Here is a 20,578-nt window from a genome sequence, read left to right as displayed (position 1 = left end):
CGTATTGCTTCTTTCTTCACCGTCACTACCACGTGACAATATCCGCTGGACAGTCACGCCGGCAAAGTACCTAGGGGTGCCGCTTGAGCACAACCGTGATACCGTTGGTTACTGGAATGCTGAAGCTGAAAGGGTTCGTGAGTGTACACTTAAATGGGGAGGCCGCAATTTCTCAATGTTTGTTCATGCAACGGTGTGCAACCTGTTTGCTGTTGCCAAAATTTCTTACGTGCTTCGAGCGTTGTGAATGTCAATGGCTAACCTACAACGTTTACGCTCGCAATGTTTGCATGGGGTTCAAGCGGGGAGGGCACCAGTCGCACTAATCTCTTTGGTTCCGTTAAACGTGGAGGATTAGGTCTGGCACATTTGTTCATTATGCAGGTGGTGTCGAGGTTTACCGTATTTTCGCGATTCTAAGCACCCCCCGATTCTAAGCACCCCCCCTCCCTCTATTTTCGCGAGAGAGTTAGGAAAAAAGTTTGCATACGAATCTAAGCACCCCCCTATTTGTTAGGAAGAGCGCGTAGCCAAGGCCGCCCAACGCGCTTGCACACTCTGGAATCATTGCTGGGCGGACCTGCAGGCACATGGTCGATGCTTCTGTTGGACGCGTTTCGCGGCCATCTGACCCCGGAGGTAAAGACAAAGCTTCGGAACATCAGTAGCGACGTGGTTGGCATTCCGGGTGACATGACGCCAGTGCTGCAACCCCTCGACGTTTCAGTCAACAAGGCCTTCAAAGCCAATCTCCGACAGCAGTACGAAGAGTGGGCGCGAAACCCTGACCGGAAGAAGACGCTGACAGGAAAGCTGCAGAAAGCGTCCCCATCAACCATAGCAAAGTGGATTTCGGACGCGTCGAAGAGGGTCCAAGTGGACGTTGTGGTCAAATCATTTAAGAAGTGCTCGATCACAAAGAACTTCGACGGATCGGAAGATGACCTGCTGTGGGATACTAAGAGCAGTGGTTCAAGCGGTGCGATGAACTCGAGTGGCAGTGATAGTAACTGAGCATCCTACACAAGCGGTGGGTTTACTGTCTGCACCGATTTTTTTTAATGTTTGCAAATTAAAATGTTGTTTCGCGCACCCATCTCCTCGTGACGTGGAAGCGAAAAGAGGGAGGGGGTGTCTTTCTAGATATTTCGAATCTTTGGGCATCGCGATCGTGAAAAAAAGGGGGTGGTTAGAATCGAGTAAATACGGTATTTACTTATGGGATCAAAGTCACCCATTATTGTTTACTATGTTCCAAAAAAAAAAAAGGCTGAGCAAAGCTATGCCTTTTGCTATGCCATATCGTCACGTAGGTGCAGTCAAGGCAGAGTGCGTGGTTTCCTAAAAGAAGTAGTCTGGGCTTTTCAGCTGTTAAAGGTTCGGTTTTCTATGAAATGCTTGAGAATAGGGTACCGGGAAAGCGCTTATGTAAGAACCTGGTATACAGAATGTTGACGGTGCCATTGTATCGCTCGATATCTGCATTGGACCTGAAAAGGACGTTCTAAAAATAGCAAAACGAATGCCAATACCCTTGTCGGTAAAGTCATTTTGTTCCAGCTCAACACTAATACTCTACCTTTGAAATTGTGGCTAGAGGAAAAAGGACTTTCTGTCACTTGGAGCGTCAACTGTTTACTATGGCGGAAACGCGAAACAGTTGAACACACATTTCTTGACTGCTGGGATGCTGTGTTCTACTGCGACATTTCACAGAGAACGTTAAAGCAGGACTTGCCGATTACACCATATGAGATTCGTTTCTCTTCTACTTTAAATTAAGACAAAGTACCGTATGACATGTTCATGTTGGTGTCGTTCCACAGTTGATGGGAAACTAGAATGGCCGTGAGATATACCGAAATAAACGCCCGGGTTGTTAGAGAATAGTGCATTGAAAGCATTTGTTATATAAAGAAATGTATGATCTGCAAAAAGAAAAACCAACATAGCACAGTGTGATGACTGAGCTTGCGAACTTCAAGCGTTTTTAGCTCCGTGACCACCAACCAATGACAGAGATCCAAGTCATTACACTTGTGTATGGTTAAAATGTATTGTTTTATATGTTGCCATGTCAGTAATAAAGAAAAAAAGTCAATACATGCGCAACTTTTCACGCCTACCCGCAGTGCGCACATGCTGGCCTCTTCGTGACCTACCTTGTCTGTCCCGGCAATTATAATGGCGGGGCGTGTTTAATGGTGTGCGCAAGTTCATTAGCTCATGTACCCACCGAAAACGCCGGGAATCACCTGCTGAACAAGTTTACCCGTCATGACGCCTTCTTTTCCCTAGTCTCATCGTGCTGCATTGGACACATACGCACCACTTCAATTTATTCAGCTAGTAAAGGCTGGATTGTCGTCACTGTGGATCATTTGACGTACTATGCGAAAACAGCCGCTCCACCATCTGCCATTAGCCGTCATATTGCATTTTTCATATTGCGTCATTTCATTCTCCGCCACAACGCCCCTAGCGAACTCCTGAGTGATAGAGCCGCGCCTTCCTTCTCGATGCTTTCCGGGCCTAACGAGATTAAGGCCGAATCATCCGCTGTACCCCTACAGTATATAATCCGGAAACTAATGACATGGCATACCGCTTCGGCCGCAGCCTTCGCGATATGCTAGCTATGTACAGTATCCTCCACTCTTTGGGGGAACACGGCTCACCGTAGCCGCGCTCTGCGGGGCGCCAGTGCGTCCAGCGCGGCGGCGCATCGAAGCGAAGCGGCGCAGGCGCACACGGACCCGAGGGTGGTGGTTCGCGTCGTCTGCTACAGCCACGCTACAGCGCTGGAGCGCGCCGCCTCTTGCTTTGCTGTAAAGTACACTTCGCTAGACTTAGGTGACTGAGTGACCGAGGCGGCATTGCGGGAAGGCGTACTTCACTAACTGGAGCATTTTCCAGCTGGTTTCGTCTACAGCTTGTGAACAGCCTGCTTAATCAATATACATAAACAGAAACACACTTCTCACCACATAAATCACTTAGCATCTTTTTTATAAGTCATGAGGGTAAAAATACAGTCATTTTTTTCGCGCTCTTTAATAGGCTGGGGCCTAGACGCGACGCTTGATAGTCGTTTCACGGACGTCACCCAGCCTGAGGCTGTTTTTAATTTCTCGAACGGTGGGGGTCTGGTTTGTAGCAGCCGCCGCAACAATGGCCACTCATTGCCGGACTTTACGGGGAGCATCCGCAATTCTTCCATCCTTCTTGTAAGCCTGGACGATTCTATTTACAGTTTTCAGTGGCCTTTTTGTCATCTCCGATATAACGCGTTGAGAATAATTTTGTAGACACAGATTTACAATGCGTCGTCTCTCTTTATCCAGTACCCGCGACATTGCTAGTTTCCAAAGTGCACCGGGGAAATTAAATTATCCTGCACTGTTACAGCGTTTTTATCGCCGAACTGCCATGGCAACCAGCAACCGAGGCAAATGCAATTCATCATCCAAGTCGACGAAAATGCTTTTAATGGAAGCATCTCTGGTGTCTTTCGATTTTGCGAGTCATCCCAGAATTTTTAACTCCTGAGCGGCCAGTCACTCAGTTGAGTAGTCGTTGGCTGCACCGCATCATCATATTAACCTAAGATGGGGTAGCATGACCTAACAAAAAGAAAGGGGAAGGGGCGGGGGGGGGGGAGGGGCTGACGCCCATGGTCAGTTAAAATTTAGACTGGCCCGACCAGAGCAGTCTGGCTTGGGCCGGGCTTAGCTTTTACAAATGGCGAGCCCGTTTGCCGACCACCGACATGGTGTGGGCAGACGACACCGGGCCGGCCTCATGACCGCCGGTGTAAATATTGTGGCCACGTTCGTCCAACACACGGACCGGCCACTTCCCCACGACGGCAACAGCATCGCTTTACCGCGGCAAGGGTTCCTGTGCCGTATTCATATTTGGGTTTTACCCACTCAGCCCAGCCCATCCCCGCCTACCCCTTAAAAATAAACGGAATCAATTCCCCCTGATCTCCAAATTTATCGGATGCCCACCTCTATGCCGTAACTCAGAGGCCTTGTGTCGCTTCGGGACGTATACCTCACAATTAACAAATTTTATAAGCTGGTGAGAATATGCTTGTGGCCAATTCCGAGGAAGTACTGAGATGAAATAGAAGCCTATAACGACTTAATTACCCGGCAAGACGTAATTTAAGCAAGAAAACAGACATGTAGATTATAGATTTTCCACTCCAATTACCTCTTCAAAACGGACAGAAACAGCATATGCGGCGTGCATTGACTCCAAGGAGAAAAAAACAAACAACCAAAAATACGTCGGTGCCACGTGTTTTACTTCACCTAATCAACGTAATCAAATAATTTACCGACGATTCTTCTAAATGAGAATGCGACTGCTAGCGTCAGGTAGCCGTCAGAGGACCGGCACAGCTTCGGTGATTTTACCCAAACTGTGACAACAAAATTGAATTTAGTTTTTTTATAGGATGTAGAAAGATGAAAAGGGGGAGTAAAATTGTCGCCAAATCAGTTGCTATGCCGGGGAGAGCACTTTCCCACATCCGCGTAAAGCACTCCATCGTCTCCTACCAGCGACATTAACGCGTCACTAAGAGAGTGCGAAGCAGCGGATATCACTTCTTAGTTGCTGTCGAAGTAAACGTATTGCCCTCCTTAATGGTAGAATCCATGGCAAACATGATGATGCATGATTGAACAATCGCTATCTAACTGTCTGTGAAATTTATAGCGGGTTTCGGTCGTTTTCTTAAGTCAAATAAGCATATTCGTTCTAGCATCAAGACACGAGCGAATCGGCGCGCTAGGCTCATGACATGATGACTCCAACCAAGAGCGCGCCTAATAGGTTTCTCGGTATGCACTACACCAAGTGCTGTGAGAGTAAAGTAAAAGGGCCCCAGCCTAACAAACAGCACGAAAAAAATGTCTGTATTTTTACCCTCATCACTTGTAAAAAAACATGCTAAGTGTTTTATGTGGTGAGAAGCTTGTTTCTGTTTATGTTTATTGATTGAGCAGGCTGTTCACAAGCGGTAGACGAAACCAGCTGGAAAATGCTCCAATTAGTGAAGTACGCCTTGCCGCAATGCCGCCTCGGTCACTCAGTCACCTGGGTCTAGCGAAGTGTGCAGCAAAGCAAGAGGCGGCGCGCTCCAGCGCTGTAGCGGACGACGCGAAGCACCTCGCCTGGGTCCGTGTGCGCCTGCGCCGCTTCGCTTCGGTGCGCCGCCGCGCCGGACGCACTGGCGCCCCGCGGAGTGCGGCCACGGTGAGCCCTGTTCCCCCTAAGAGTGGACGATACTGTACGCCAAGCCTGACCATCCGAATGGGACCGGGTTTTTCCTTCCATAGCCTATCTCTACTATACTGGCCAACAATCAACTACAACGATTTCCTCTTAATTCTATGTGACGAGAACCATCTAATACCACTGGCACGGTTCTTCCTTGGGTGCCGGATGCATCGGAAAGTACACCACTTTCCGAAGGTGCTCGACACACCGTGCAATTTCGCCAGCATACCCGCTTGTTTTCCACCCAGGACCAGTGACAGCAGTAACCCTGTCTACCTAACGACCATTCTCTATGCACATTTCTCCCTATCTCATTGGTTTGGCTTAGAGTTCAGCCACGATACTCGGGCTCTCCAGTTTTTTTGTTAAATACCACGGCCCCTACCACTTTCTGGAGCAAACGTTCTCTGCTATTTATAATGCGGAGCCGATTCGCCGTCGACAGATCTTGGCCATCCTAGTCACAAACGCCCATCAAGCCGTACTATAATCTTCTTGTCGTGACTTCTTCTTAAGCCGCCTGGATGACGTCTTCTCATGTGGAGGGTGATTAAAGAGAAAAGAGCCACTTTCGCCATGGGGGGCGTGACGCCCCGATGCCTGCATAGGTTCGCCAGTGCTGTCTGCGGTTAAGCTCTGTGTGTGCATTCCCTCTTATTTCCCCTACTTCGCGAGGGAGACACGGGTGGTTTGTGCGTGCGACCGGCAGTGTGCGCGCGTCAGAAGTTCTGTTTCAGCAGAGAGAAAACCTGCTCCTGAGCGAGGCTTTCCAGACTCTTTCAAAGAAGCCCAGCCAACCTACTGAAGCTTTCAGCTTTTGAGCATGTTTGGCTGTGTGTCGCTCTCCGCGAAGAAGCTTGTAAAGCTTACCGTTCGGTAACGATGTAATAAATAGCCTTTCTCACTCGTTGCCTGGATCGCATTTCGTCTCCGCTTGGGCCCCTCTATGCTGATGAAGCTTCAAAACCGCCAGGCCCACGCTACCTCCTGTCGTAGTATGGTGCAGCTAACGAAATGTTGCGGGCGGAAGTGTTCTCGCGTCACGCAGACGGAACTAAGTCCTATGAATCGCCGACGAACCGCCATGTTTTGAACGTGTGAGCGCATTGTGGTGTCGTCTCCCTTCTGTTCTTGCTCGCTGTCGCTATATATTGTCACGTGTGTAAAAACACAGACAAAATAGGCTATTTACAGGCTATTTATACTGGAGCCAGGCAGCCAGGCCGACACTCGCTTCATCGACACCAACTTCATCGTCATTCTCGTGGCGACTCTTCTCTTGAGCATCGCTCGATGATATTGTAATACTGCTCCCCCGGTGGCAACATCGCCATCACGGTGCTGTTAAGTATCCAAGGCGCGTCGAGAGTTGTAGGGCTTGAGTCGGGCGACATGGACGATGTCTCTGGTTGTCACAGCGGAGGACGTAGTGGGCGTGGCTAGAACGATTTCATAGGTGACATCGGTCACTTTGCGGAGTACGCGATATGGGCCTGTCTAACAGGAAAGCAGTTTTTCACAAAGACCAACTTTACGCGATGGTGACCAAAGCAACACGAGGGTGCCGGCCACAAAATGGACATCACGTTGACGGAGGTCGTAGCGTTGCTTCTGTTGGTCTTGAGACACTTGTAGACGAGTGGGTGTAAGTTGGCTAGCATGGTCAGCGTGGGCGATTGCTGCTCCGTCATAATGGCTAGTTGAAGCTGTGGCGGACGGAAGTACAGTGTCTAGTGGTAGCGTCGATTCGCGGCCATACAAGAAGTAAAACGGGGAAAAGCAAACAGTTTCGAGACGGGAAGAGTTGTACGCAAAGATAATGTAAGGTAGAACCAGGTCCCAGTCACGATGGTGCTCTGAAACGTATTTGGATAGCATGTCTGTAAGGGTGCGGTTCAAGCGCTCAGTGAGGCCGTTCATTTGGGGGTGGTAGAAGGTGGTAAATTTATGCTGTACTGAGCTGGCACGCATGATGTCGTCGATGACTTTGGCCAAAAAACTACGGCCAGGTCTGTTAGCAATTGACGCTGAGCACCAGGAATCCAAATGATACCATGTAGGAGGAAGTCCGCAACACTAGTTGCCCAACTGGTCGGAAGAGCACGGTTTATGGCGTAGCGGGTCGCGTAGTCCGCTGCGTCTGCAACCCACTTGTTTCCTGATGTAGATACCTAAATGGGCCGAGTAGGCCTAAGCCGACATGACGGAAGGGCTTGGCAGGGTTGTCAAGCGGCTGCAGGTAACCAACGGGGAGCCGGAAAGGCTTCTTGCGTCGTTGGCAAAGTGAACAAGCGGCGACGTAACGTTACGGAAAGACAGGGCCCAGCCAAAAAAAGCGGCAACGTACACGGTCATAGGTTCGAGATGCGCCGAAGAGACCTGCCATTGGTGCGTCGTGGAGCTCTTCTAGAATGGGGAAGCGGAGGTGTTTAGGTATTACAAGTAGAAATTCAGAACCGTCTGGATGAAGGTCATGACGGTACAGAGTCCCGTCGCGTACGAAGAGGCGTAGAGCAGCATCGGCAGGAAAGTGCGCAAACCGGTCGATGAGTGCTCTGATGTAGGCGTCATGGCGTTGCTTGTCAGCGAAATAAAGCAGTTCTGATACAGAGAATACGCTAAAATCACTGACAATATTGGAGGAGTCAGAGTTGTCACCAGGGTAACGCGACGAGCTGTCAGCGTCTTGGTGCAGACGGCCAGACTTGTAGGCTACAGAATATGAAAATGCTTGTAGTCTCAAAGCCCATCGACCAAGCCGGCCTGTTGGATCCTTTAGCGATGAGAGCCAGTACAGAGCATGATGGTCAGTGACTACGGAAAAAGGCGACGCTAAAGGTAAGGGTGGAGCTTTTCAACCGCCCAGACAACAGCAAGGCATTCTCATTCCGTAACGGAACAGTTGCACTCCGATGGTGCTAGGAGGCAGCTCGCATAAGCAATAACGCGATCCTGGCGCACACTGACGCTGGGCTAAGACAGCACCTACGCCATGACCACTGGAATCTGTACGCGATTCTGTAGGGGCATCAGGGTCGAAGTGGGCGAGAATGGGTGGTGAGGTTGGAAGAGTGGCGAAACAAGAGATGGCGGCGGCTTGTGGAGTACCCCACGAGAATTGTACGCCTTTCTTCAAAAGGTTAGTCAGGTGTCCAGCAATTGTTGCAAAATCTGGAACAAAACGACAAAAGTACGGGCATAAGCCTAAAAAACATCGAACGTCTGCGGCTCTCTTGGGAACCGGAAACTGGGACAGCTCGAGTTTTGTCGGGCTCAGGCTGAACTCCGGAAGCGTCAGCGAGATGGCCCAGAAGATTAATTTGTCGGTGGCCAAAATGACATTTGGACTAGGTAAGTTATAGCTTCGCCTTTCGAAATGCATCAAGTATAGTTGTTAGACGCTCAAGAGGAGTGTTGAACGTTGTCGAGAAGATGATGATGTCGTCGAGGTTGCAGATGCATGTTGACCATTAGAAACCTTGGAGCAAGGAGTCCATCAAACGCTCTAAGGTGGAAAGGGCGTTGCCTAATCCATAGTTCAGGACGACATTCTTTTGGACTGTATGGTGCATACTTGAATTAGGAAGGAACAGCGCCAACTAAGACGATCACAAGTGGGTCACAATCGCGATCGCAAGCTGATCACAAGTAGTCTCCTGTGTCGTTCTCCCCACTTGTGATCGTCTTAGATCGCGCTGTTCCTTCCTAATTCATGCATAATCCAAACGGTATTACTTTAAATTGGCATAGGCCATCAGGTGTGATGAGCGCGGTTTATTCTCTGTTCATATCGTCAACAGCAATTCGCCAGTATCCCGAACGAAGATCAATAGACGAAAAATAGCTGGAACCGTGCAGGCAGTCAAGGGCGTCGTCTACGCGTGGGAGATGTTGTTCAGATGACGATGGTCTACACAGAAGCGCCACGTGCCGTCCTTTTTCTTAACCAACACCACAGGTGAAGCCCATGGACTCGACAAAGGATCAATAATGTTTTATCTAGCAATTTATTCACTTCATTCTGAATTACTCGGCGTTCCGACGCAGAAATTCGACACGGCCGTCGGTGAATAGGCGTAGCATCGCCAGTAAGAATCCGATGCTTGACCGCGAGTGTCTGGCCTAAAGGGCGATCGTCGAAGTCGAAAAAATTATGGTAAGATGATAATATTTGGCAATGGTCTTCAACCTGCGCATAGGACAGGTCGATCCGTAGCAACCATTTTCTTCATGTTGGGATCGGCACCCGAGGCTGGCGCGAGGAGCATGCTAAGCTCGCGAGAACCATCGGTCGATAACGCTGCCACGTATTGGTCGCCGAGACAATCAACAGTGTCAAGGCAAATACCTTGCGGTAGAATTTGCTTTGCCAATCCAAATTTACAGACAGGCATGCCAGTGCGGTTGGCAGTAGTAGTAAGTATATACTCTGAGGCACGGGAACGTCATGCTGTATTAGAATCTCGGGCAGAGGAGTGACGAGGTACTCGCCATCAGCAACTGCAGGGAAAGACAACAGTTGAATGCAGGCTGTTGACTTTGGCGGCAGGCGAAGAAAGCCGGTGGAACGTAAGCGGCAGTGGGGTGCGTCAGAACGTTCTGCGAGCATCGGGAACTCAAGGCGAAAGGTACTGGAAGAGCAGTCAGTAAGAGTCGTATGCGCGGTGAGGAAATCGAGTCCGAGAATGAGGTCGTGGGGGCAATGAGCCATTACGGTGAAGAAGACAGGAGTATGGCGGCCGGCGATGCTCACACGTGCGATACACATGCCGATGATAGGCACAGTACCGCCATCCGCAACGCGGACGACGTGTGCCGCCGCTGCGGTGAGGATCTTGTTCAGTCGTCGTCGGAAACCAGCACTCATAGTAGAAAGATGTGCTCCTATATCGATGAGTGTCGTGACAGGATATCCATCAACCTCAACGTCAAGAAGGTTTCGGTTCGTAGGTAACGTGAGCAGAGGGTTTGAGGGCAGGGTCGACATGCAGCTTTACCTCCAGAAGCTGTAGTGCCTAGTTTTCCGGTTGGATGCTGGAGGCGATAGGTGGCCAAGGGAAGCGACGGGGTTGGGGCGAACGAGACTGATGGCGTCGAGGTGAGGGCGAGTGGCTGTAGCGAAGTGTCGGAGCAGGAAAGGAACGGCAGTGGGTTCGTGGCAGATCGTATGGGGGACACAAGGTCCAAAGGGGCGGGAATAAGCGGCGGCGCAAGTCCGAAGAGGAGGTGGCCATTGGTTGCGGCATTTACGAGTGATGTGGCCAATGAAACAGCAGTGGAGCAGATCGGCCTGTCATCAGGGGTACGCCATTCGTACGGGTTGCGGCGAGATGTGGCGGAAACGGACTGCCGTGGACGAGCAGGGCCGCTAGAGAACTGGGGGACGCTGGGTTGAGACGTGGAACACACGGAGTTCAAACCCATGTTCTCAAGTTCCTGTGTGGCAATAGCTTGAATCATCGCAATGGGGATTGCTGGTGGATCCGGAGGCATTGTAGAGGAAGCTGGCGAACAGGCGGCCTCGAGTTCGCGGCGAACAATACGGGTGACGTCGTCACAGGTGGTGGTCTGATGCGGTCGACCCCCACATGTCGACATAGTAGCAGTGTTTAGTAGCCGCGTAGTGTGATGTGAGATACGGTGCCTCTTAGCCTGTTCAAGACGACGGCATTCTTTGATAATGGCGTCGATAGTCGAGACGTTGCCGAAAACAAGCAAATTGAAAGCGTCGTCGGCGTTGCCTTTCAGCACATTTGCCACTTTATCTGCTTCGGACATATTATCGTCAGCTTTGCGGCATAGAGGCAAGACGTCAAGGATGTAGGAAACGTATGGCTGTGTAGATGACCGAACACGAGACGCAAGAGCCTTGCTCACGGCAACCTTGCACCCAATGGTTTCGCCGAATAGTTCCCGTAGATTTTCTTTGAAACTGGCCCAACTGGTTATCTCGTCGTTATGAGTTTGGTGCCACACGCGTGGGGTGGGGCTGAGAAAAAAGATGACATTGGCTTGATCCAGTCCGGCATGACCCAGTCCTTAACATCCTGTCCCTCAAGGCCAGAGAACACATCTGGGTCGCGATGTGGGGCAGCCATCCGGATTGGAGCACTCGGAGAAACCGAAGCCGTTGCAGAGGCAGGCTCGTCACCGGGAGACATGGTGACAAGCTCGATGCGCCCACTTCGGACTTGCGTGGTGAGGACGGGGATTACTAACCTCCCCCACCAGCATGTTACGTGTGGAGAGACACAAATAAAACAGGCTGTTTACAGGCTATTTACACTGGATCCGGGCAGCCAGGCCGACAAACGCTCGCGCCAAGGGCACCGAGAAACTTCATCGTCGTCCTCGCTGCGGCTCGTCACTTCAGCATCGATCGATGATATCGTAACAATGTGCTTTTCAAGTCACTTTACCAACACGCCCAACAAATGTCATTGTGAGCCTCCATGGAAGCTTCGCTACCAGGGGCGCTATAATGTAAAGCTATTCCAAACTTTTCTCTTCAAATTCTGCAATCAGCCCTCTGCTATTGGTAAAAAAAAATCTTTTTGGACACCCCCACTTCACCTGTCGGTCACGCAACGTCATGAAGACCGCGATAGCTCCCCATCTGATATGACGTGTACACACTGATTATGCATGATTTCACCGAAGAAAACGAAAATAGTTATTTCTGATTCGACGCATTATCGCGATTAACCCTCGGCTATTGGTAAAAAGTTTTCGGGCGGCACCCACCTGCCTGTCACGCGACGTCGCAAAAGCGCAAAAAATAACCGCATCAAAGTGACGTGTACGCGTCAAAGATACATTAATATGCCGTACAAAACTAAATTTTCTTGTGAATAGCCACAGGCTGCCCCATTCCGAAAGGAATAAATGATGGTTGCCACCGATGGCTCAGGCACTGGTTACTCGCTTCGTTGGGAGAGCATGAGTTGATTTGCATATAATAAACCTTTTTGCGTGACTGTGTAACATTTTCGAGCCCTTTCGGCACGTTTACGACCTGGTTCTGCAAGTTATTCTTTGTTGAGAATCTGTTTTAGAGTCATTCTGAAGCTTCCGTTGCATGCCCTTGCGACCTTCGACCACACTCCGCAAGCTAATTAAGGGAAAGTATACAAGTTGCAGACAACGGCACCACCTTCTTTACACGGTTATCGATTTTCAGTGCAGTGGTTCACCCCATTGAATCTCTCTCCACTTGAGCGTGCGCCTCTCCTTTTGTCAGCCAATTAGATAAGACAAGCTGCTTAGTGTAGGCGAGGGTATTCGTTTTTAAAATAAAGAAATGTGACCTCCTATGAACGAGGAGAGCGTTTGATTGGTCTGTTCTGACAACCCTCCATGCAAGTCACCGCCCGATGCTCGCGTCAGCGGTTACAAAAATTTGACGTCAGGAGAACGCAATAAAAACACATTCGAATAGTTTTACGTTATAGAGCCCCATGTTCATTTACCTGGTACATCTGTGATGGCTACCCGTTCCCTCGCGCCCCATCGCAATGAACCTCGCACAACACAACTTGACAAAGAATGCAGTGTACAGCGCTGGCTATGTAATAATCATATTGGGATATTGCATTGGCAATGTTTTCATTTTAGTTATCCCTAGGTACCACTTCTGCATAGTTGCGCCGTTGCCCTTTGGCCACAGTTGGCCGTTGTACTATCATTGCTTCTTTTTGCTATAGCAAATAAAAACTAATAATATTTTCTTATTGAAACGGTTTTGCTCTGAATGCACACGGAACATTTTCATTGATGATTACGTATGAATTAGAGATCTGCATTGTACTAATGAATATGAAATGCTTACTAACGTGTGCTGCATGTAACTGTGCCAATACCCGCTTCATGCACGATTGCTTTGTTCCGTTTCCAGTGCTTTCCGTTCCCCTGATCTACACTGATGTTGCCATCGGCTTAGCAGGAACAACGTACACCGCCTTGGTAAGAGCATATAGATACTTACCAAAGTAAAAACGGTTTCCTATATTTTTTTCTTCACCATCCGCTTTCAATATTTGCGCACTTGGTTCTACAAGTGCGTCTTTTATATATATTCTATGGACCAAATCAATGGGGCCAGCTGGACTTGTTGGTAATTTGTACTGAAAGTAAACAGCCCGAGAAAGCAACCAGATGGCCCAGGCGCTAAGTTCAAACTGACGATATTGATTGACAGGAAAGCGAATATGTGCATCTGCACGGAAAGATTTATAGGTGGCTTTTCGGCGCTCTGTTCTTTTTTACGTGCCATTTACTGTCACTATGCAAGAACTTGCTAGCCCCGACTTTTATGCCAATAGGATTACCAGCCTGTATCATCCACTTGGCGCCTGTCTAGTCTGTTTAAGCCACTCTTGAACTAAGCGAAAAAAAGGGTTTCTGAAGAGCCAACCCCGGTTGCTATCCAAGATTATGTTTAGCATGCTTCGGCAAGTGCTTATTTCTGGCAGTGGGGCGCAGTAAGAGCTACGAGTAGAGTTGCGCTCACCACCGTCCCTTACCTGTGTGCGGAAGTGGACCGGTACACTAAGTGCGACTTCTTCAAGGACCAGTTCGAAACCCGGCGCAGCCTCTATATCCAGCAGTGCACGCTGTGAGCAGAGGCGCAGGGAGTCAAAACGCCAGCTTTCACGTGAAAGAAGGCGAGAATGCTCCCAATACCACCATACTACCTGCGCTATGCTGGGCTCTCTCCAGGGAAGAAGAAATCGTGGCTCTCTCCTGTATCCTCTGCATCCGCCTTCCGGCATAATTTGTGGTACCGGTTGTTGCGCTTGTGCAACATCGACGTGCGTTTGTTATCGTTGACACTGACTGCGCTATAATAGGGATCGGCCGAAGGAAATAATTCGCTAGTCGCACTATGTAACTCTGTGGCCCTTTCTCAGTTAACCTGCGCGCTACAACTTATGGGGCATAACAATAATAAGAAATCTGAACCAACCATTTTTAATTCAAAAACATTTAGAATAATTGCAAACCTCTCATATGACTGTCACGCGCAGCAACTCTTTAAGAAATTTAAGGTTATAAATGTGAATGGATTATTGCGACTATCGTTTACTCCAGTCATACTGCTCGGACAGGAAAAATAGCACTCCAGGTTACATCGCGATTTCAGAATTAAGAGAAATATTTTCCGTATGCACGACGCGTCACCCCAATATTTCTGATATACCTACTCCTTAAAACAAGTATGCGAATCAGTCAGTCCCTTTTACCCTTCTAGCTTTTGCTAAATAATATTTCCAACAAATCTGTAGATGTGTCACAACCTTGTAGAAAACAATGCGAGATCAGTTTTTGTGAATTATGCTGCATTTATGAACTTTTTTCTTTTACTTTTTGCATGAGACTTTTCTTGGTATCTTGCGAAATGCTAATGTTCCCATGTGAAATGATTTTGTATACATGGGTGTAGAAGCTGTCATTTGTGTGAAAAGTGTGTGTAAACTGCCACTGCTCTATACAGGGGCAGCCACTCCGTCCAGCTTATCTTAGTAACCTTTCGCTTCTACTCATTCCTTCTATATTTGTTCAAGTAGGATAAATTCAAACTCAAAATTCAAGAAATTCATGGTTTGTCCAGACAGAAGGCGAAAGCCAACTTTATTTTAATTTGTCCAGTGCTGCACGGAATCCATGCCGCCTCGCGCGGGTTTCTTAAGAAAAGAAGGCACATGCTGTAATGCTACGCCGCGAATGCTTTCTTCTGTCTCCTTATTGCCTACTCTGGAAGTTCGCTCATTATCAACACACCAGTAGAGTAACTGAGCATGTGAAAAGACACTTAACATATGCCAACTAGCCCGATTGTAATCACATCAAAATCATCTTAGCATTGTCAAGGGTCTCAATTTCGACAACCATTGCCGAGAAAATTCCCGGGCTCTTTGAAATTCCGCGTAAGCTTTTATACTTTCTCGGAAGTAATTCGCACAGGTTATGCGTATGTCTCACAGTGGTTAAACCAGAGATTATGGAGCGTGAGAGGCTGTGAAGGCTAACAAAAATTTTTAAATCAAGGGAAAACCCATCTTAATTTTTGATCGTTAGGTGCCTGATGCCATGGGGATCCAGGGCGAATTCTTTTTTTTTTTGGTTCCGTATAATATGTCCTAAAAATGCACTCATTCCTAACAATAACAGGAAGCCTGATCTGCTGCCTCAGGTGGCATGTTTACAGGTTAGAGAATCTGTTCCCCATGCAACAAAAAAGAAGAACGTGTTTTTTTATTGTATTTTGAGACTGTCGCTGTGTGATTTGAAAAAAAAATACATTTCATCCCTAATGGAACTTGTGTTAATTGGCAGCTGAGTAAATTTTGGCCTTGGCTAGCACTGTAAATGGGTCTAACCACGTACCAGTACAAAGGGAGCGGAAATTCTGTATAGTACACACCGTTACACGGCTTTTTCCCTTTAACACAACTCAGATATCTTTGTTTTCGATAAACATACGCTACGTAAGACATTTTCTTGGGTGATTTGACTCATAACTGAGCAGGAAAACAGAACCACGCAAGAAGCAAGGATGAGACGAGCGAACAGGAGTGGCGCTTAGTTACGAGTAAGGTTTCTTGAAGAAACGTGATAATGATAAGTACCGCATGAAACCAGCACATGATATCACGTTCGAGATAAAGTAGTCAAATATTAAAGGGTACAATGACAGCCCCCCTCCCCTAGGGAAGAGCCATATCACAGCCATGTGCCATGACAGAACCATGCGGCCCAGTGTACCAGTTGTGACAACAAACAATCGAGATGATAGAACATCACGTCACTTGCCTGAAAGATATACAGAAAACTAGGTTAAAGCACATGCGCTGACTCAACAACTAATAAAAATCTAGAAAACCAGGACTTAGAAAGTAGACGCTGCTCTGGTAACCAGGACCCGGGAGGAGCACATATTAGAACAGAAAATATCTGTTTCACCGGAAAGCGGAAGCACCGATTGCGATAGCACATTAGTTGATAGCTGTACGAAAGAAGGATAGTAGTTTTAGCGGCGATACAAAATTGTAAACATTCAATTCCTAATTAAATTAACAGTGAGAGAATGTGTAAGCATGACTGAACGAGGTCGCAGGAACAGAGACACAGATACAGCACTGTTTTTGTGTGTCTGCGTGTTACTACGTCCTGGTTTAGCCGCGCTTACACATGCTATCATGGATTCAAACGAAGTAGCCCGCCAACGTGTTTTAACTAAATTAACAAGCACGCTATCAAGCACACACAGGTAAACATGAGCATATCTCACTCGGTGAGCGCGGAAACTCGCTGTAAAAATGCTCGAGTGAGGAATCGCGGCAGCAGCAAACGGATTTACCTTTGTGCATCTCTCGCTTAGACGCGAACGAAACGTCTAAAGCACAGCGCATATCAAGCTACTGGCACTAAGCGAGCTCTACAAATACCGCAGAGCGCTTTGAATATGAGGCCCACGCAGCATGGCAGTTTGGGCACGTCGCAGATCGCTTTCAAGACACGCGAGCGCCAGCAACGCGTAGGCATCCGCCATTCGCGTGCCTAGCCTCGCAGTCACGTAGGAGACAAGTCATAGGAGGGAGCATGCCGCAACGCAATTGAAGCAGGTATGATAGCCCCGCACGTGGGGAAAACAGTGCGCGCTTTAGGTTTTAGTACTCCCGGTCGAGTGTCTTTTTCCTATACACATTCGACACCACTTGTAACTCCTCAAATAAACAAAAACATGGCTACCAGCGCGGCACTTTCGCTTAATGCCGCGCTCAAGTTCCTGCATTCGGGTATCAAATCATGTTGTTGCGCTACGCGTGTCTGTTTGTCGAACCGCATCGGAAAGAAAACCTCTCGAGTGCGTCGTAAATTCAAGAAGGAAAAATGGTGCAGGCCTCTCCGAACGGTGCACGCGGCGTTGCTATGCTGCTGACTGATTTCATGGTAAGTGTGCGATGCGGTTCCTGTTGAAGTAAGTTGCATAGTAATGTCTCTTGTTATTTCAGGAGCTAAGCACTCATATCCTTCATTTATAAAGGGAGGCAAAAACTGTTTTGTAAACTGGTCAGTTGTCGCGTGAGGGATAAACCAAAGTTTAGTTGGAGTTGGAGTGCGCCTTTCTCTTTTATTCGCCGATACATGTTACAAGTTTTAACCGCCGTGGTTGCTTAGTGGCTATCGTGTTGGGCTACTAAGCGCGAGATCGAGACATCCAATCTCCACCACGGCGGCCGCATTTCGACAGGGACGAAAAGCGAAAGCGCCCGTGTACTTATTTTGACTGCTCGTTGAAGAGCTCCAGGTGGCCAAAATTATTCTGGAGCCCTCCACTACGGCGTGCCTCCTCATAATGAGATCGTGTTTTTGGCGCGTAAATCCCTATAATCTCTTGTGATAACATCGTATGCATACTGTAACCCAGACGAGTAGCGACAACAAAAAGCACTTTCTTCAGAACCGCAGCCGAGTATATAAGGAGCATTGCTATAAGCACTGGGCGTGTTGCACATGCGAACTGGTTGGTTTCCAGGCTTGATATTGCACTCCAGTACGTCTTCCCTTCTTTGGAAAAAAAAAGAAAAAGAAGAAACATAGATGAACATTTTCATTTGCAAACAAGAATTGCTTTGCTATTTACGTTCTGGAAGTGGATAACGTTGCGGCTCTTGGCGTACCCGTTCCCTCCTTCGAAATGGGGCTTCAATTGCGTCTGCTGGGGTACTCGGCGCAGCCTGTCTTCGGGTTTCTGCTGGTGAGTTAGCAGTCTGAGCAGCATCTATGGCCCTGAGATGCTTTCTCGTACGGCGTAACTGCTGTCCACTGCCTGTAGCCACTACGTAGAATCGCGGTGGCCCTGCAGGACCAAACACCACGGCCGGGGCCCACGTTCTGCTGTGTGTGTCGCATGCGGACTTTCTGTTTCCGCTATGAAGGTCTGGCAAAGCCCGTGTCGTTCTGTTGTAGTAGGAAGACTGTTTATGTCGTATTTCTTGTAGTCGCTGACGAACTGCTTCCGTGGGTATCGTCTTGGGCTCCAGGTGACAGTTGAGAACCGGGAGTTCGCTTCTGGTGTGACGTCCCATGAGCCTTTGAAGTGGCGACTGCAACTGTTCGTACCTTGGAGTGTTCCTCCATTCCGACAAAGCACTGTAAAATTCAAGGTTGGAAAACGGGCACTTGTTTAGCAGATGTTTAGCGTCCTGGACGGCACGCTCTGCCAAGCCGTTGGCGCGAGGATGGTCCGGGCTAGTAGTGGTGTGCCTGATATTAAATTGACTTCTGAATGCTTCGAAATTTGCACTGTTGAAAGGAGGGCCGTTGTCACTGCACAGTTTGGCGGGAATGCCATGTGCCGCGAAGATTTCTGCCCTTGCGTTGATTACAGCAGCAGCGGTAGTCCGATTAAGCTTGCAAACCTCGAAGAAAACGAGTAAGAATCTACCATTATGAGGTAATCAGTGTCTTCGTGGTGAAAAAGATCGACCACGACCATGCCATGGCAAACTCGGTAGCTCGTGGGTCAGCATGGGCAGCCTTGCATTTCTTTTTTTTGTACTTGTCGCAAACAGCGCAGGACTTCGCTACATCAGAAATGTTGGCGTTCATGTTTGGCCAGTACATTACCTGTCTTGTTCTCGCCTTCATTTTGTCTTCGTCACAATGTGCAGCATGGAGCTCGCGGAGAATTTCCTTGCGTTTTGATGGAGGAATTACAAGCTTGGTGCTTCTCAGAAACAGCGCACTCTCGACATGTAGCTCATCACGGTAACTCCAGTATGACTTTAAGGCAGCCGGCAGCTGCTGCGTGCTTTTGGGACACTCTGTACTTGCGTAACGGCAGAATTCGGTCATGAGGGTGTCCTTATCAGTCTCCGTTCTGATAATGAGCAGCTGTTGATCTGTAACAGGTGATGAAGAAACAACATTGACTTGAAATTGCTCTGTTTTATCCACCAGCACTGTTTTGCAAGGAAAGCGCGAAAGTGTATCGGCTAAAGACAGTTGTTTTCCCGGTTTGTATATGACGCTGATAGAGAATCTGAAGAGTGAGGCACATGCGTTGAACGCGAAGAGGGCAATCGCTAAACCGTTCCTTGAAAATCGATTCCAGTGGTCGGTGGTCGGATTCTACCGTGACTAGTGGTTGTCCGAGTATATTGTCCTTGAATTTCATGCAACCATGAACTACGGGTACAATTTCCTTTTCAATTTGTGCATACCGCTATTGTGTGGCAATTAAGGAGCGGGGCGAATAGGCAATGTGGTGGTCATCTTGCAAAATTACTGCTCCGACTCCGTACTGGCTCGCGTCCACGGACACTTTCACTGGCTTGGATTGGTCAAAGTGTGCTATGAACGGTGCTGTGGCAAGACTACCTCGTAACTTCGGAAAACTATTTTTCTGCACTTTTGTGCACGTCCAAGCGACGTGCTCTTTAGTAGCTCCCGAATAGGTGCAGATGCGACAGACAGGTTTGGGATAAACCGAGATAGAAAGTTTATCATTCCGAGGAACACTTGCAGCTCCTTACGGTTCTTCGGTGGTGGCACTTGCATGACGTCTTGAACTCTGTCTGGGTCCAGTGACAGTCCTTCGGCGGTGAGGTGGTGGCCCATGTAACGTACACTGGCCTGAAAGAATTGGCACTTCTTTTTATTGAGCTTTAGATTACGTTCCCTACAGCGTTCAAGCAAGGAGGTGAGGTTCATGTCGTACTTCTGCTTTGTCTTTCCCCAGACCAATATATCGTCCATTACGACAGCTACGCCAGCCAAGCTCCCAACGACCTTGTGCATGACGCGTTGAAAAACCCCTGGTGCTGATGTGATGCCGAATGACATGCGCAAAAATCTGCGCCTTCCGAACGGCGTGCTCACGGCCCAAACGCGCGAACTTTTTTCGCCGAGGGTTACTTGCAAGAACCCTGATGCGGCATCAAGGTTGGAATATATCTGGCTCCTTGTAGTTGCGGCAGTACGTCTTCCAATGTAGGCATATGGCAATTCTGCCGAAAAGTTGCCTAGTTTAAGTCGGATGGGTCCAAGTATATGCGTTCATTATCCTTTTTCAGTACTACGACCGTATAGCTTGACCACGAGCAAGGCTGTGTGATCTTTGCAATGACGCCATCGCGTTACATCTCGTCGATCTTCGCTTTCACAGGTTCTTGAAGGGCGACCTCCTCGCTGGTTTTATGGTTGGTCATACATCGGGCTTCAACAGCAGGCGATATGTGATGCCCTCATGTTGTGCTAGACCCTAAAAGATGTCTTC

At 48.5% G+C, this 20,578-nt stretch overlaps 1 protein-coding gene across 1 annotated transcript in view; it reads left to right on the top strand.

The window, feature by feature from the left end:
* The window catches only part of LOC135913075 (sodium-coupled monocarboxylate transporter 2-like), a 137,572-nt gene that overhangs the window by 42,032 nt on the left and 74,962 nt on the right, over positions 1–20,578 (top strand). Inside the window, exon 6 of the mRNA XM_070533257.1 lies at positions 13,190–13,257. Coding sequence (XP_070389358.1) covers positions 13,190–13,257 — 68 coding nt within the window. The remainder of the gene's footprint in view (positions 1–13,189; positions 13,258–20,578) is intronic.

This window comes from Dermacentor albipictus, chromosome 2 (assembly GCF_038994185.2).
Source record: "Dermacentor albipictus isolate Rhodes 1998 colony chromosome 2, USDA_Dalb.pri_finalv2, whole genome shotgun sequence".
In the NCBI taxonomy this organism is placed as follows: Eukaryota; Metazoa; Arthropoda; class Arachnida; order Ixodida; family Ixodidae; genus Dermacentor; species Dermacentor albipictus.
This window is presented reverse-complemented; position numbering and strand designations above follow the sequence as displayed.